The sequence below is a fragment of the Plectropomus leopardus genome, chromosome 12, assembly GCF_026936395.1.
Source record: "Plectropomus leopardus strain MGB_pleo_1.0 chromosome 12, ASM2693639v1, whole genome shotgun sequence".
Classification (NCBI taxonomy): Eukaryota; Metazoa; Chordata; class Actinopteri; order Perciformes; family Serranidae; genus Plectropomus; species Plectropomus leopardus.
The window spans coordinates 31,895,679-31,914,879 of NC_142187.1; the positions used below are offsets into that span (position 1 = coordinate 31,895,679).

At 35.7% G+C, this 19,201-nt stretch overlaps 1 protein-coding gene across 1 annotated transcript in view; it reads right to left on the minus strand.

Moving 5' to 3' along the window:
• The window catches only part of st6galnac5a (ST6 (alpha-N-acetyl-neuraminyl-2,3-beta-galactosyl-1,3)-N-acetylgalactosaminide alpha-2,6-sialyltransferase 5a), a 79,921-nt gene that overhangs the window by 10,859 nt on the left and 49,861 nt on the right, over positions 1-19,201 (minus strand). The window contains exon 4 of the mRNA XM_042498198.2: positions 16,521-16,628. Coding sequence (XP_042354132.1) covers positions 16,521-16,628 — 108 coding nt within the window. The remainder of the gene's footprint in view (positions 1-16,520; positions 16,629-19,201) is intronic.

Below are 19,201 nucleotides of genomic sequence, written 5' to 3' on the forward strand. Positions count from 1 at the left end.
TGGCCATTTTTTCAACATGCTATATTGTGATGTTTTTGGCCTTTTTCGGCCTTTGTTTCCAATTTGTATACTAAGACGCGCCTCTACAAGCTATTATAAGTCATTTTCAGCCATTTTTAGGACGGATCAAAATTTGACTTTTTTTTTCACCATAGTATAGTATGCGGTTGTTGGCGACTTTTTCAACATGCTATATTATGATGTTTTTGGCCTTTTTCGGCCATTGTTTCCACTTTGTTTACTAAGACGCGCCTCTACAAGCTATTATAAGTCATTTTCAGCCATTTTTAGGACGGATCAAAATTTGACTTTTTTTTTCACCATAGTATAGTATGCGGTTGTTTGCGACTTTTTCAACATGCTAAATTATGATGTTTTTGGCCTTTTTCGGCCTTTGTTTCCACTTTGTATACTATGATGCGCCTCTACAAGCTATTATAAGTCATTTTCAGCCATTTTTTTGGACGGATCAAAATTTGACTTTATTTTCTCGCTATAGTATAGTATGCGATTGTTGGCCATTTTTTCAACATGCTATATTGTGATGTTTTTGGCATTTTTTGGCCTTTGTTTCCACTTTGTATGCTATGACACACCTCTACAAGCTATTATATGTCATTTTCAGCCATTTTTGGGACGGATCAAAATTTGACATTTTTTTTCGCCATAGTATAGTATGCGGTTGTTGGCGACTTTTTCAACATGCTAAATTATGATGTTTTTGGCCTTTTTCAGCCATTGTTTCCACTTTGTATACTATGACGCGCCTCTACAAGCTATTATAAGTCATTTTCAGCCATTTTTAGGACGGATCAAAATTTGACATTTTTTTTCGCCATAGTATAGTATGCGATTGTTGGCCATTTTTTCAACATGCTAAATTGTGATGTTTTTGGCATTTTTTGGCCTTTGTTTCCACTTTGTATACTATGATGCGCCTCTACAAGCTATTATAAGTCATTTTCAGCCATTTTTGGGACGGGTCAAAATTTGACATTTTTCGCCATAGTATAGTATGCGATTGTTGGCCATTTTTTCAACATGCTAAATTATGATGTTTTTGGCCTTTTTCGGCCTTTGTTTCCACTTTGTATACTATGACGCTCCTTTACAAGCTATTATAAGTCATTTTCAGCCATTTTTTGGACGGATCAAAATTTGACTTTTCTTTCTCGCCATAGTATAGTATGCGATTGTTGGCCATTTTTTCAACATGCTATATTGTGATGTTTTTGGCATTTTTTGGCCTTTGTTTCCACTTTGTATACTATGACGTGCCTCTACAAGCTATTATAAGTCATTTTCAGCCATTTTTTGGACGGGTCAAAATTTTGCATTTTTCACCATAGTATAGTATGTGATTTTTGGCGACTTTTTCAACATGCTAAATTGTGACGTTTTTGGCATTTTTTGGCCTTTGTTTCCACTTTGTATGCTATGACACGCCTCTACAAGCTATTATAAGTCATTTTCAGCCATTTTTAGGACGGATCAAAATTTGACATTTTTTTTCGCCATAGTATAGTATGCGATTGTTGGCCATTTTTTCAACATGCTAAATTATGATGTTTTTGGCATTTTTTGGCCTTTGTTTCCACTTTGTATACTATGACGCGCCTCTACAAGCTATTTTATGTCATTTTCAGCCATTTTTGGGACGGTTCAAAATTTGACATTTTTTTTCGCTATAGTATAGTATGCGATTGTTGGCCATTTTTTCAACATGCTATATTGTGATGTTTTTGGCCTTTTTCGGCCTTTGTTTCCACTTTGTATACTAAGACGCGCCTCTACAAGCTATTATAAGTCATTTTCAGCCATTTTTAGGACGGATCAAAATTTGACTTTTTTTTTCACCATAGTATAGTATGCGGTTGTTGGCGACTTTTTCAACATGCTAAATTATGATGTTTTTGGCCTTTTTCGGCCATTGTTTCCACTATGTATACTATGACGCGCCTCTACAAGCTATTATAAGTCATTTTTAGCCATTTTTTTGGACGGATCAAAATTTGACTTTATTTTCTCGCTATAGTATAGTATGCGATTGTTGGCCATTTTTTCAACATGCTAAATTATGACGTTTTTGGCCTTTTTTGGCCTTTGCTTCCACTTTGTATACTATGACACGCCTCTACAAGCTATTATATGTTATTTTCAGCCATTTTTGGGACGGGTCAAAATTTGACATTTTTTTTCGCCATAGTATAGTATGTGATTTTTGGCGACTTTTTCAACATGCTAAATTATGACGTTTTTGGCCATTTTTGGCCTTTGTTTCCACTTTGTATGCTATGATGCACCTCTACAAGCTATTATAAGTCATTTTCAGCCATTTTTAGGACGGATCAAAATTTGACATTTTTTTTCGCCATAGTATAGTATGCGATTGTTGGCTATTTTTTCAACATGCTAAATTATGACGTTTTTGGCCTTTTTTGGCTGTTGTTTCCACTTTGTATACTATGACGCGCCTCTACAAGCTATTATATGTTATTTTCAGCCATTTTTGGGACGTTTTTGGCCATTTTTGGCCATTGTTTCCACCTTGTATGCTATGACACGCCTCTACAAGCTAATATATGTCATTTTCAGCCATTGGCTATTTTTTCAACATGCTAAATTATGACGTTTTTGCACTTTTTTTGTTTGTAGTTTCCACTTTGTATATTATGATGCATCTCTACAAGCTATAACATGCCATCTTTACAGTTACCGCCTCACCACGCCTCTTTGTGTGTTACCTGCTTTGGAGTGATTTGTTCGTTTGTGTGTGTATCGTTCTGAGTGTGCTTGTGTGTGTGAGTGTTACGCAACTTATAGGCTGATGCCACCCTCCTGTGTGATGCTGTCGAGGAGGACTAACCGTTTAGTGCTCACCTGCTACACAATATCAGCCTATGGGAGTGAAGTACCTCCACACACAACCCCATAAGCGGCCTGGCTTGGACTTCAGACATCGCATCCAAAAGCTGTTTTTAATCCTGTGGCACTGGGTTTTTGTATATTTCTTTTAATGTTGGACATTAGACCTTATTTATTGAACATTTTATTATTTCACACACACACTCTGAGAATTGTTAGTTCACTACTTTAGGTGCTGTTAACTTGTATTTCTGAATTTTTGTTGTTAAGAGTAGTTAATTAGATTTGTTTTCCTGTTTTCTTTTATTTTTGGGATTGTGTTAGGTGAGAAGCAAACTTTAGGTTACAGTCTCCTGTTGTTTTGATTATTTGTTTATTTAACAACACTGACTGGTCCATTGTTCAGTACCAATGTACTGTTGACAATAAATAACTTTCAATTTACCAACTATATCTGGTTTCATTGTTGCTTACTTTATCCCATCTGGAGCCGGGTCATAACCGTCATTTTAAGCCATTTTTGGGACGGATCAAAATTTGACATTTTTCGCCAAGGTATAGTATGCGATAGTGGGCCATTTATTCAACATGCTAAATTATGATGTTATTGGCATCTTATTGGCCTTTGACAAAATGACAGAAAAACGCAAGGCTATAGTATGGCAAAAATGTCAAAAAATGGCATTTCCCAAAAACAGCCGAAAACACCTCCCTACAGCATAAAATAGTGTGCCAAGACACGCCATAGCATTATATTTCTCAAAAATAGCCAAAAACACCATAATAATGCATGTTGAAAAAATGACCGAAAAAGCAAGGCTATAGTATGGCAAAAATGTCAAAAAATGGCATTTCCCAAAAACTGCTGAAAACACCTCCAAACAGCATAAAATAGCGTGCCAAGACACGCCTTAGTAAGGAATTTCTCAAAAATAGCCAAAAACACCATAATATTGCATGTTGAAAAAATGACCGAAAAAGCAAGGCTATAGTATGGCAAAAATGCCAAAAAATGGCATTTCCCAAAAACAGCTGAAAACACCTCCAAAACGCATTAAATAGCGTGCCAAGACATGCCATAGCATTCAATTTCTCAAAAATAGCCCAAAACACCATAATATTGCATGTTGAAAAAATGACCAAAAAAGCAAGGCTATAGTATGGCAAAAATGTCAAAAAATGGCATTTCCCAAAAACAGCTGAAAACACCTCCAAACAGCATAAAATAGCGTGCCAAGACACGCCTTAGTAAGGAATTTCTCAAAAATAGCCAAAAACACCATAATATTGCATGTTGAAAAAATGACCGAAAAAGCAAGGCTATAGTATGGCAAAAATGCCAAAAAATGGCATTTCCCAAAAACTGCTGAAAACACCTCCAAACAGCATAAAATAGCGTGCCAAGACACGCCTTAGTAAGGAATTTCTCAAAAATAGCCCAAAACACCATAATATTGCATGTTGAAAAAATGACCAAAAAAGCAAGGCTATAGTATGGCAAAAATGTCAAAAAATGGCATTTCCCAAAAACAGCTGAAAACACCTCCAAACAGCATAAAATAGTGTAAAAAGACACGCCTTAGTAAGGAATTTCTCAAAAATAGCCCAAAACACCATAATATTGCATGTTGAAAAAATGACCGAAAAAGCAAGGCTATAGTATGGCAAAAATGCCAAAAAATGGCATTTCCCAAAAACAGCTGAAAACACCTCCACACAGCATAAAATAGTGTAAAAAGACACGCCTTAGTAAGGAATTTCTCAAAAATAGCCAAAAACACCATAATATTGCATGTTGAAAAAATGACCAAAAAAGCAAGGCTATAGTATGGCAAAAATGCCAAAAAATGGCATTTCCCAAAAAAAGCTGAAAACACCTCCAAACAGCATAAAATAGCGTGCCAAGACACGCCATAGCATTACATTTCTCAAAAAAAGCCAAAAACACCAAAATAATGCATGTTGAAAAAATGACCGGAAAAGCAAGGCTATAGTATGGCAAAAATGTCAAAAAATGGCATTTCCCAAAAACAGCTGAAAACACCTCCAAAACGCATAAAATAGCGTGCCAAGACATGCCATAGCATTACATTCCTTTAAAAATATCCCAAAACACCAAAATAATGCATGTTGAAAAAATGACCGAAAAAGCAAGGCTATAGTATGGCAAAAATGTGAAAAAATGGCATTTCCCAAAAAAAGCTGAAAACACCTCCAAACAGCATAAAATAGCGTGCCAAGACATGCCATAGCATTAAATTTCTCAAAATAGCCCAAAACACCATAATATTGCATGTTGAAAAATGACCAAAAAGCAAGGCTATAGTATGGCAAAATGCCAAAAATGGCATTTCCAAAAACAGTTGAAAACACCTCTAAACCGCATAAAATAGTGTAAAAAGACACGCCTTAGTAAGGAATTTCTCAAAAATAGCCCAAAACACCATAATATTGCATGTTGAAAAAATGACCGAAAAAGCAAGGCTATAGTATGGCAAAAATGCCAAAAAATGGCATTTCCCAAAAACAGCTGGAAACACCTCCAAAAAGCATAAAATAGCGTGCCAAGACATGCCATAGCATTCAATTTCTCAAAAATAGCCCAAAATACCATAATATTGCATGTTGAAAAAATGACCAAAAAAGCAAGGCTATAGTATGGCAAAAATGCCAAAAAATGGCATTTCCCAAAAACAGCTGAAAACACCTCCAAACAGCATAAAATAGTGTAAAAAGACACGCCTTAGTAAGGAATTTCTCAAAAATAGCCCAAAACACCATAATATTGCATGTTGAAAAAATGACCGAAAAAGCAAGGCTATAGTATGGCAAAAATGCCAAAAAATGGCATTTCCCAAAAACAGCTGAAAACACCTCCAAACAGCATAAAATAGTGTAAAAAGACACGCCTTAGTAAGGAATTTCTCAAAAATAGCCCAAAACACCATAATATTGCATGTTGAAAAATGACCGAAAAAGCAAGGCTATAGTATGGCAAAAATGCCAAAAAATGGCATTTCCAAAAAACAGTTGAAAACACCTCTAAACAGCATAAACTAATGTGCCAAGAAATGCCATAGCATTACATTCCTTTAACAATATCCCAAAACACCAAAATAATGCATGTTGAAAAAATGACCGAAAAAGCAAGGCTATAGTATGGCAAAAATGCCAAAAAATGGCATTTCCCAAAAACAGCTGAAAACACCTCCAAAACGCATAAAATAGCGTGCCAAGACATGCCATAGCATTCAATTTCTCAAAAATAGCCCAAAACACCATAATATTGCATGTTGAAAAAATGACCAAAAAAGCAAGGCTATAGTATGGCAAAAATGCCAAAAAATGGCATTTCCCAAAAACAGCTGAAAACACCTCCAAACAGCATAAAATAGTGTAAAAAGACACGCCTTAGTAAGGAATTTCTCAAAAATAGCCCAAAACACCATAATATTGCATGTTGAAAAAATGACCGAAAAAGCAAGGCTATAGTATGGCAAAAATGCCAAAAAATGGCATTTCCCAAAAACAGCTGAAAACACCTCCAAACAGCATAAAATAGTGTAAAAAGACACGTCTTAGTAAGGAATTTCTCAAAAATAGCCCAAAACACCATAATATTGCATGTTGAAAAATGACCGAAAAAGCAAGGCTATAGTATGGCAAAATGCCAAAAATGGCATTTCCCAAAAACAGCTGAAAACACCTCCAAAACGCATAAAATAGCATGCCAAGACATGCCATAGCATTCAATTTCTCAAAAATAGCCCAAAACACCATAATATTGCATGTTGAAAAAATGACCAAAAAAGCAAGGCTATAGTATGGCAAAAATGCCAAAAAATGGCATTTCCCAAAAACAGTTGAAAACACCTCTAAACAGCATAAAATAGCGTGCCAAGACACGCCATAGCATTACATTTCTCAATAAAAGCCAAAAACACCATAATAATGCATGTTGAAAAAATGACAGGAAAAGCAAGGCTATAGTATGGCAAAAATGCCAAAAAATGGCATTTCCCAAAAACAGCTGAAAACACCTCCAAAACGCATAAAATAGCGTGCCAAGACACGCCATAGCATTACATTCCTTAAAAATATCCCAAAACACCAAAATAATGCATGTTGAAAAAATGACCGGAAAGGCAAGGCTATAGTATGGCAAAAATGTGAAAAAATGGCATTTCCCAAAAAAAGCTGAAAACACCTCCAAACAGCATAAAATAGCGTGCCAAGACACGCCATAGCATTCAATTTCTCAAAATAGCCCAAAACACCATAATATTGCATGTTGAAAAATGACCGAAAAAGCAAGGCTATAGTATGGCAAAATGCCAAAAATGGCATTTCCCAAAACAACTGAAAACACCTCCAAAACGCATAAAATAGCGTGCCAAGACATGCCATAGCATTCAATTTCTCAAAAATAGCCCAAAACACCATAATATTGCATGTTGAAAAAATGACCGAAAAAGCAAGGCTATAGTATGGCAAAAATGCCAAAAAATGGCATTTCCCAAAAACAGCTGAAAACACCTCCACACAGCATAAAATAGTGTAAAAAGATACGCCTTAGTAAGGAATTTCTCAAAAATAGCCCAAAACACCATAATATTGCATGTTGAAAAAATGACCGAAAAAGCAAGGCTATAGTATGGCAAAATGCCAAAAATGGCATTTCCCAAAAACAGCTGAAAACACCTCCAAAACAGCATAAAATAGTGTACAAGACATGCCATAGCATTCAATTTCTCAAAAATAGCCCAAAACACCATAATATTGCATGTTGAAAAAATGACCAAAAAAGCAAGGCTATAGTATGGCAAAAATGCCAAAAAATGGCATTTCCAAAAAACAGCTGAAAACACCTCCAAACAGCATAAAATAGTGTAAAAAGACACGCCTTAGTAAGGAATTTCTCAAAAATAGCCCAAAACACCATAATAATGCATGTTGAAAAAATGACCGAAAAAGCAAGGCTATAGTATGGCAAAAATGCCAAAAAATGGCATTTCCAAAAAACTGTTGAAAACACCTCTAAACAGCATAAACTTATGTGCCAAGAAATGCCATAGCATTACATTCCTTTAACAATATCCCAAAACACCAAAATAATGCATGTTGAAAAAATGACCGAAAAAGCAAGGCTATAGTATGGCAAAAATGTCAAAAAATGGCATTTCCCAAATACAGCTGAAAACACCTCCAAACAGCATAAAATAGCGTGCCAAGACACGCCATAGCATTACATTTCTCAAAAATATCCAGAAACACCATAATATTGCATGGTGAAAAAATGACTGAAAAAGCAAGGCTATAGTATGGCAAAAATGCCAAAAAATGGCATTTCCAAAAAACAGTTGAAAACACCTCTAAACAGCATGAAATAGCGTGCCAAGACACGCCATAGCATTACATTTCTCAATAAAAGCCAAAAACACCATAATAATGCATGTTGAAAAAATGACCGGAAAGGCAAGGCTATAGTATGGCAAAAATGTGAAAAAATGGCATTTCCCAAAAAAAGCTGAAAACACCTCCAAACAGCATAAAATAGCGTGCCAAGACACGCCTTAGTAAGGAATTTCTCAAAAATAGCCAAAAACACCATAATATTGCATGTTGAAAAAATGACCAAAAAAGCAAGGCTATAGTATGGCAAAAATGCCAAAAAATGGCATTTCCCAAAAACAGCTGAAAACACCTCCAAAACGCATAAAATAGCATGCCAAGACATGCCATAGCATTCAATTTCTCAAAAATAGCCCAAAACACCATAATATTGCATGTTGAAAAATGACCAAAAAGCAAGGCTATAGTATGGCAAAATGCCAAAAATGGCATTTCCCAAAAACAGCTGAAAACACCTCCAAAACGCATAAAATAGCGTGCCAAGACATGCCATAGCATTCAATTTCTCAAAAATAGCCCAAAACACCATAATATTGCATGTTGAAAAAATGACCGAAAAAGCAAGGCTATAGTATGGCAGAAATGCCAAAAAATGGCATTTCCCAGAAACAGCTGAAAACACCTCTAAACAGCATGAAATAGCGTGCCAAGACACGCCATAGCATTACATTTCTCAATAAAAGCCAAAAACACCATAATAATGCATGTTGAAAAAATGACCGGAAAGGCAAGGCTATAGTATGGCAAAAATGTCAAAAAATGGCATTTCCCAAAAACAGCTGAAAACACCTCCAAACAGCATAAAATAGTGTAAAAAGACACGCCATAACATTACATTCCTTAAAAATATCCCAAAACACCAAAATAATGCATGTTGAAAAAAATGACCGAAAAAGCAAGGCTATAGTATGGCAAAAATGCCAAAAAATGGCATTTCCCAAAAACAGCTGGAAACACCTCAAAACAGCATGAAATGGCGTACCAAGACATGCCATAGCATTCAATTTCTCAAATTAGCCAAAAACACCATAATATTGCATGTTGAAAAAATGACCAAAAAAGCAAGGCTATAGTATGGCAAAAATGCCAAAAAATGGCATTTCCCAAAAACAGCTGAAAACACCTCCAAACAGCATAAAATAGTGTAAAAAGACACGCCTTAGTAAGGAATTTCTCAAAAATAGCCCAAAACACCATAATATTGCATGTTGAAAAAATGACCGAAAAAGCAAGGCTATAGTATGGCAAAAATGCCAAAAAATGGCATTTCCCAAAAACAGCTGAAAACACCTCCAAAACGCATAAAATAGCGTGCCAAGACATGCCATAGCATTCAATTTCTCAAAAATAGCCCAAAACACCATAATATTGCATGTTGAAAAAATGACCGGAAAGGCAAGGCTATAGTATGGCAAAAATGTGAAAAAATGGCATTTCCCAAAAAAAGCTGAAAACACCTCCAAACAGCATAAAATAGCGTGCCAAGACACACCTTAGTAAGGAATTTCTTAAAAATAGCCAAAAACACCATAATAATGCATGTTGAAAAAATGACCAAATAAGCAAGGCTATAGTATGGCAAAAATGTGAAAAAATGGCATTTCCCAAAAAAAGCTGAAAACACCTCCAAACAGCATAAAATAGCGTGCCAAGACATGCCATAGCATTCAATTTCTCAAAAATAGCCCAAAACACCATAATATTGCATGTTGAAAAAATGACCAAAAAAGCAAGGCTATAGTATGGCAAAAATGCCAAAAAATGGCATTTCCCAAAAACAGCTGAAAACACCTCCAAAAAGCATAAAATAGCGTACAAGACATGCCATAGCATTCAATTTCTCAAAAATAGCCCAAAACACCATAATATTGCATGTTGAAAAATGACCGAAAAAGCAAGGCTATAGTATGGCAGAAATGCCAAAAAATGGCATTTCCCAGAAACAGCTGAAAACACCTCTAAACAGCATGAAATAGCGTGCCAAGACACGCCATAGCATTACATTTCTCAATAAAAGCAAAAAACACCATAATAATGCATGTTGAAAAATGACCAAAAAGCAAGGCTATAGTATGGCAAAATGCCAAAAATGGCATTTCCCAAAACTGTTGAAAACACCTCTAAACAGCATAAACTAATGTGCCAAGACATGCCATAGCATTACATTCCTTTAAAATATCCCAAAACACCATAATAATGCATGTTGAAAAATGACCAAAAAGCAAGGCTATAGTATGGCAAAATGCCAAAAATGGCATTTCCAAAAACAGCTGAAAACACCTCCAAACAGCATAAAATAGTGTAAAAAGACACGCCTTAGTAAGGAATTTCTCAAAAATAGCCCAAAACACCATAATATTGCATGTTGAAAAAATGACCGAAAAAGCAAGGCTATAGTATGGCAAAAATGCCAAAAAATGGCATTTCCCAAAAACAGCTGAAAACACCTCCAAAACGCATAAAATAGCATGCCAAGACATGCCATAGCATTCAATTTCTCAAAAATAGCCCAAAACACCATAATATTGCATGTTGAAAAAATGACCAAAAAAGCAAGGCTATAGTATGGCAAAAATGCCAAAAAATGGCATTTCCCAAAAACAGCTGAAAACACCTCCAAACAGCATAAAATAGCGTGCCAAGACACGCCTTAGTAAGGAATTTCTCAAAAATAGCCCAAAACACCATAATATTGCATGTTGAAAAAATGACAGAAAAAGCAAGGCTATAGTATGGCAAAAATGCCAAAAAATGGCATTTCCCAAAAACAGCTGAAAACACCTCCAAAACGCAAAAAATAGCGTGCCAAGACATGCCATAGCATTCAATTTCTCAAAAATAGCCCAAAACACCATAATATTGCATGTTGAAAAAATGACCAAAAAAGCAAGGCTATAGTATGGCAAAAATGCCAAAAAATGGCATTTCCCAAAAACAGCTGAAAACACCTCCAAAACGCATAAAATAGCGTGCCAAGACATGCCATAGCATTCAATTTCTCAAAAATAGCCCAAAACACCATAATATTGCATGTTGAAAAAATGACCGAAAAAGCAAGGCTATAGTATGGCAGAAATGCCAAAAAATGGCATTTCCCAGAAACAGCTGAAAACACCTCTAAACAGCATGAAATAGCGTGCCAAGACACGCCATAGCATTACATTTCTCAATAAAAGCAAAAAACACCATAATAATGCATGTTGAAAAAATGACCAAAAAAGCAAGGCTATAGTATGGCAAAAATGCCAAAAAATGGCATTTCCCAAAAACTGTTGAAAACACCTCTAAACAGCATAAACTAATGTGCCAAGACATGCCATAGCATTACATTCCTTTAAAAATATCCCAAAACACCATAATAATGCATGTTGAAAAAATGACCGAAAAAGCAAGGCTATAGTATGGCAAAAATGCCAAAAAATGGCATTTCCCAAAAACAGCTGAAAACACCTCCAAACAGCATAAAATAGTGTAAAAAGACATGCCTTAGTAAGGAATTTCTCAAAAATAGCCCAAAACACCATAATATTGCATGTTGAAAAAATGACCGAAAAAGCAAGGCTATAGTATGGCAAAAATGCCAAAAAATGGCATTTCCCAAAAACAGCTGAAAACACCTCCAAAACGCATAAAATAGCGTGCCAAGACATGCCATAGCATTCAATTTCTCAAAAATAGCCCAAAACACCATAATATTGCATGTTGAAAAAATGACCAAAAAAGCAAGGCTATAGTATGGCAAAAATGCCAAAAAATGGCATTTCCAAAAAACAGTTGAAAACACCTCTAAACAGCATAAAATAGCGTGCCAAGACACGCCATAGCATTACATTTCTCAATAAAAGCCAAAAACACCATAATAATGCATGTTGAAAAAATGACCAAAAAAGCAAGGCTATAGTATGGCAAAAATGCCAAAAAATGGCATTTCCAAAAAACAGTTGAAAACACCTCTAAACAGCATAAAATAGTGTAAAAAGACACGCCATAGCATTACATTCCTTAAAAATATCCCAAAACACCAAAATAATGCATGTTGAAAAAATGACCAGAAAGGCAAGGCTATAGTATGGCAAAAATGCCAAAAAATGGCATTTCCCAAAAAAAGCTGAAAACACCTCCAAACAGCATAAAATAGCGTGCCAAGACACGCCATAGCATTACATTTCTCAAAAAAAGCCAAAAACACCATAATAATGCATGTTGAAAAAAAGACCAAAAAAGCAAGGCTATAGTATGGCAAAAATGTCAAAAAATGCCATTTCCCAGAAACAGCTGAAGACACCTCCAAACAGCATAAAATAGCGTGCCAAGACACGCCTTAGTAAGGAATTTCTCAAAAATAGCCAAAAACACCATAATATTGCATGTTGAAAAAATGACCGAAAAAGCAAGGCTATAGTATGGCAAAAATGCCAAAAAATGGCATTTCCCAAAAACAGCTGTAAACACCTGAAAACAGCATGAAATGGCGTGCCAAGACACGCCATAGCATTACATTTCTCAAAAAAAAAAAGCCAAAAACACCAAAATAATGCATGTTGAAAAAAATGACAGAAAAGCAAGGCTATAGTATGGCAATAATGCCAAAAAATGGCATTTCCAAAAAACAGCTGAAAACACCATCAAACAGCATAAAATAGCATGCCAAGACACGCCATAGCATTACATTTCTCAAAAAAAGCCAAAAACACCATAATAATGCATGTTGAAAAAATGACCAAAAAAGCAAGGCTATAGTATGGCAAAAATGCCAAAAAATGGCATTTCCAAAAAACAGTTGGAAACACCTCCAAACAGCATAAAATAGTGTAAAAAGACACGCCATAACATTACATTCCTTAAAAATATCCCAAAACACCAAAATAATGCATGTTGAAAAAATGACCGAAAAAGCAAGGCTATAGTATGGCAAAAATGCCAAAAATGGCATTTCCCAGAAACAGCTGAAAACACCTCTAAACAGCATAAAATAGCGTGCCAAGACACGCCATGGCATTAAATTTCTCAATAAAAGCCAAAAACACCATAATAATGCATGTTGAAAAAAAGACCAAAAAAGCAAGGCTATAGTACGGCAAAAATGCCAAAAAATGGCATTTCCAAAAAACTGTTGAAAACACCTCTAAACAGCATAAAATAATGTGCCAAGACACGCCATAGCATTACATTCCTTAAAAATATCCCAAAACACCAAAATAATGCATGTTGAAAAAATGACCGAAAAAGCAAGGCTATAGTATGGCAAAAATGCCAAAAAATGGCATTTCCCAAAAACAGCTGAAAACACCTCAAAACAGCATGAAATGGCGTACCAAGACACGCCTTAGTAAGGAATTTCTCAAAAATAGCCAAAAACACCATAATATTGCATGTTGAAAAAATGACCAAAAAAGCAAGGCTATAGTATGGCAAAAATGCCAAAAAAATGCATTTCCCAAAAACTGCTGAAAACACCTCCAAACAGCATGAAATGGCATGCCAAGACATGCCTTTGTAAGGAATTTCTAAATAATAGCCAAAAACACCAAAATAATGCATGTTGAAAAAATGACCTAAAAAGCAAGGCTATAGTATGGTAAAAATGCCAAAAAATGGCATTTCCCAAAAACAGCTGAAAACACCTCCAAAACGCATAAAATAGTGTGCCAAGACATGCCATAGCATTCAATTTCTCAAAAATAGCCAAACACACCATAATATTGCATGTTGATAAAATGACCGAAAAAGCAAGGCTATAGTATGGCAAAAATGCCAAAAAATGGCATTTCCCAAAAACAGCTGAAAACACCTCAAAACAGCATGAAATGGCGTACCAAGACACGCCTTAGTAAGGAATTTCTCAAAAATAGCCAAAAACACCATAATATTGCATGTTGAAAAAATGACCAAAAAAGCAAGGCTATAGTATGGCAAAAATGCCAAAAAATGGCATTTCCCAAAAACAGCTGAAAACACCTCCAAACAGCATAAAATAGTGTAAAAAGACACGCCATAGCATTACATTCCTTAAAAATATCCCAAAACACCAAAATAATGCATGTTGAAAAAATGACCGGAAAGGCAAGGCTATAGTATGGCAAAAATGCCAAAAAATGGCATTTCCCAAAAACAGCTGGAAACACCTCAAAACAGCATGAAATGGCGTGCCAAGACACACCTTAGTAAGGAATTTCTCAAAAATAGCCCAAAACACCATAATATTGCATGTTGAAAAAATGACCAAAAAAGCAAGGCTATAGTATGGCAAAAATGCCAAAAAATGGCATTTCCCAAAAACTGCTGAAAACACCTCCAAACAGCATAAAATAGCATGCCAAGACACGCCATAGCATTCAATTTCTCAAAAATAGCCAAACACACCAAAATAATGCATGTTGAAAAAATGACCGAAAAAGCAAGGCTATAGTATGGCAAAAATGCCAAAAAATGGCATTTCCCAAAAACAGCTGAAAACACCTCAAAACAGCATGAAATGGCGTGCCAAGACACGCCTTAGTAAGGAATTTCTCAAAAATAGCCAAAAACACCATAATAATGCATGTTGAAAAAATGACCAAAAAAGCAAGGCTATAGTATGGCAAAAATGCCAAAAAATGGCATTTCCCAAAAACAGCTGAAAACGCCTCCAAACAGCATGAAATGGTGTGCCAAGACATGCCTTAGTAAGGAATTTCTAAAAAAAAATAGCCAAAAACACCATAATAATGCATGTTGAAAAAATGACCGAAAATACAAGGCTATAGTATGGCAAAAATCCCAAAAAATGACATTTCCCAAAAACAGCTGAAAACACCTCCAAACAGCATAAAATAGTGTAAAAAGACACGCCTTAGTAAGGAATTTCTCAAAAATAGCCAAAAACACCATAATATTGCATGTTCAAAAACTAACCGAAAAAGCAAGGCTATAGTATGGCAGAAATGCCAAAAAATGGCATTTCCCAAAAACAGCTGAAAACACCTCCAAACAGCATAAAATAACGTGCCAAGACACGCCATAGCATTACATTTCTCAATAAAAGCCAAAAACACCATAACAATGGGTGTTGAAAAAATGACCGAAAAAGCAAGGCTATAGTATGGCAAAAATGCCAAAAAAAATGGCATTTCCCAAAAACAGCTGAAAACACCTCCAAAACGCATAAAATAGCGTGCCAAGACATGCCATAGCATTCCATTTCTCAAAAATAGCCAAACACACCAAAATAATGCATGTTGAAAAAATGACCGAAAAAGCAAGGCTATAGTATGGCAAAAATGTCAAAAAATGGCATTTCCCAAAAACAGCTGGAGACACCTCGAAACAGCATAAAATAGTGTAAAAACACACGCCATAGCATTACATTCCACAAAAATAGCCAAAACACACGTTTTGACAACACTATCTTTTAACGTTTAGTGCTACTTTGGACCACATACTATATATGTTTATGCTATTTTGATGGACATACTTAACCATGACTTTTTTGTGCCATTTTTGACAACATTTTAATGACAGACTTCTAATGACATTCTACATGATAACTTTTTTTTTTAAACATAATATTACATACTATCACATTTAACTACATGTTATATTTTGTTTTGTTTTTTTTACATGTTATGCAATAGCATGTTCTCCTCATATTTTGACATACTAAATGATGACATATTTTCAATAAGCTCTACTAAGACTTGTTTTCATTTTTCAGATATACTACATTATTACATTTTATCCACATATATCATTTCTTTAAAACCTTTTATGGTATTTTCTCAACTTTTTTTTGAAAAACTACACTAGGACATTTTTAAGACAGAGTATACTATGACTTTTTCACTTTTTTGGACAAGCTATACTATAACTTTTATTACAAGCTATAATATGATATTTGCAACAATCTATACTTCCTTTGTTTTGATCACCACACAACATTTCTTTGAATCTTTGACATGTTGTACTTTTTTTATGGCGTTTTTGAATAGCTATACTATGACTTTTTTTTTTACTTTGTTGGCATACTAAATTATGACTATTTTTGACAACATCTACTATGACTGTTCTCCTTTTCTCCTGGAATTTTATTTATCAGCTGCCTGAATATATTCAAAGTTTTAATCTTTCTTATCAGCTGGACGTGCTGTTATGAATTTCTATCCACTCGAAGCGACTGTATATGGAGCTCTGCCTCAGAAACTCTTAGTGATGGAGCTCGTTGGTGAGCTAATGATGATGTTTTACATTCAGCTCCAGTGTCTTACCTGCAGAAGTCAGGGGCAACCATGCCGTAGACATTGATCCTATCGCACAGCTCCAGGGCGATGGTCATAGTGAACCAGCCGGTGCTCAGCCACGAGTTTGATATCCTTCTGCAGAGGAGAAGAGGAGGGGGAGAAGAGGACAGTTAGACGGATTTCATGCGTGGGAGATCACAAGGATGAAAAATGTACCATATTTGATTTTTTTAGAATGTGATTAACTGGGAAAGATAATCAGAAAATCTCACATCGGCGTAATATGGCAGAATAAAGATTTATCTAAATCCAGAGGTCGATTTTCTGGCCTGGAAGATCATTCAAGTTCCCTCGTTGCTTCATTAAAATACAGATCCATCCTACATATCGACTGATACAAATGAACCCTGTCAAATAATCAAACCCTTAATCAGAAAAGAGTCTTGGTGTGCATGTAGTGCAGATAGTTGGAATGACAAAGCTTCGGCTGCTGAATGATCTGCCTGCTTTCACACTGCAGTTTGTCTTTTTGTCACGCCAGAAAAGAAATGAGCAATAATTACAGTTTTCTGAGTTTTCTTATGACAGAAATATGAAATGATATTTTCATTCAGTTAGAAAATCTCTCTAAATCTAAATGTCCATCAGAGCAGTCTCTCATAGGGTTGCCATCTGATGAAAAACATTAGAGTCAGACTACCATACATTTTTTAAGAATCCCTTGTTGGTTTTGAACAGACTGAACGGGCTCCAGAGTTATCAAATTTGCACCACTTCTAAAAAAAAAAAAAGGACCACGGAAAAATTCAGTTTAAAGTGAAAAAACTTCAACTGAGTAAAATGACTAAAATTTTGATACTTTCATTCTGGTGGTTTCGACACTAATTTAAAATAAGCCCTAATGAAAGTTAACTAAAATGTGCTGTAATGAGAACATAATAAAATATGAAACACACTGAAATGTTTATCAGATGCTTCTTTCATGCTGCAGCATAAAAAATACTGAATATCTTTCAAAGTCACCTTGGGAGGACTGCTTTTTTTACACTTATGCCAACATGTGTACAGGATGTGTTTTGTGGACCTGATGATTAACTGGCTGTAAACCACATTAATGGCCTAATGAAATAATAAATCACAGAAACGGTTTTATGTGTTTTTGCCCGTTAGTGAAGCAAGGGCACTGATGTTCAGTCCACCACTTTGGCCCAGACTGAATTACCTGCACAGCTATTGGAAATATTGCCATTAAAATTTATACTGACATTTGTGGTTCCCCGTTGATGCATTTTGATGATTTTGGTGATCCCCTTACTTTTTGTCTGGACGGCAGCATGCAAGGCCAGCCTTATAAACGCAAAACTCCATGAGTGAGTGAGTGATGGAGTAGCTGAAGTTGCAACATTGCTAAGCGTGACTGACAGTGTAACATGGTTGCATGGTGGAAATAGCGAGCTAGACAGCTACTTAGCCATCTGCAGCTGTTATGGACGAGGAGAGAAAGGGTCACCTCATCAGTTCGTCTGAGGAAAAGCTCTGTTTGTAAGACAAGAGCCCGGCATTTATTTAAGTTAACTGATACGTCTCACAGTGTCTGAACGGGTGACGCTGCTGTTAGAAAGAGAAGAAGAAAATCAGACACTGAAACTGAGGTGAATATTACGTGTTACAGTGTTGGATTGGGTGGCGCCACAATTACAGAATTCAGCAGCGATATGATAATTCACAAACTCTCCAGTTGTCATGGATACCTTGTACAAAAAACAACTAGGCAACATTTTTTAAGTCTGGAGTAGAGATACACACCAAAACGTATTACTCATATTTATGGTCTCACGAAGAGCCGCGCCTTCTTTTAAACTATATGAAAGTCTTTGATGTTAACCCTTTTAAACCTGAATTGACATCAGTTTTCTTGTGCTGCATTCAGGTGCCTTTTACATACAAGCTGTTTAACCCTTTCAAACCTGAGAAAACTGATTCCATATATTCTGAAAACATGGTGGAAAAAGCCAGAAATGGTAAGAAATGTTCCACAAATGTTTAGTTTTTGGCTAATTTCTTGCTTCTGTTTCAGCCGTATGTTGTTAAGTTTGTTATTATCTTTTTCCCTTGTTTTTGAAAGAAATCAAACCAATTTGTTCAGGTTTCAAAGGATTAACAGGTTTTTGGAAATGCACAAATATTAAAGAGCTGATCTTCTCAAGACAGCTGAAGGAAAATAAGAGGGAAGCTGTGTCCACATGGTCCAGAAAGTTTACCACTAGTTGGAAACTTTGATGCAAAATGGCAACATGACAAGCAGCTCCAGATGTTTTTACGTGATTAATGACACGATAGGGCACGTTATTTGGAGTATGCACGGCTGCATGCAAACAGAAATATCAGAGGATTACTGTGCTGTACTGTTTGCAAGCATGGCCGCTAGCTCTGGTTTTCACAAAGCTGCAGGGACAGAAAACTTTGTGATGTTGATCTCTGGCTCACTGGCCTGTGGCCACGTTTCTCATCACTGCCGAGCACAGTGGGGGGTTTCGCTGTTATGGTCCAAAGCATCATTGGAACAATCATTATTCATCAAATCAATTTCTGAAATTAGTTTGAGTGTTAAAAAAAAAACAAAGAAAAAACTGTATCACAACTTGTTTCTCTCGCACCCAGCGTGAAAATATTCCTGTATGAGCCGATGTTACACAATTATTCAGCAG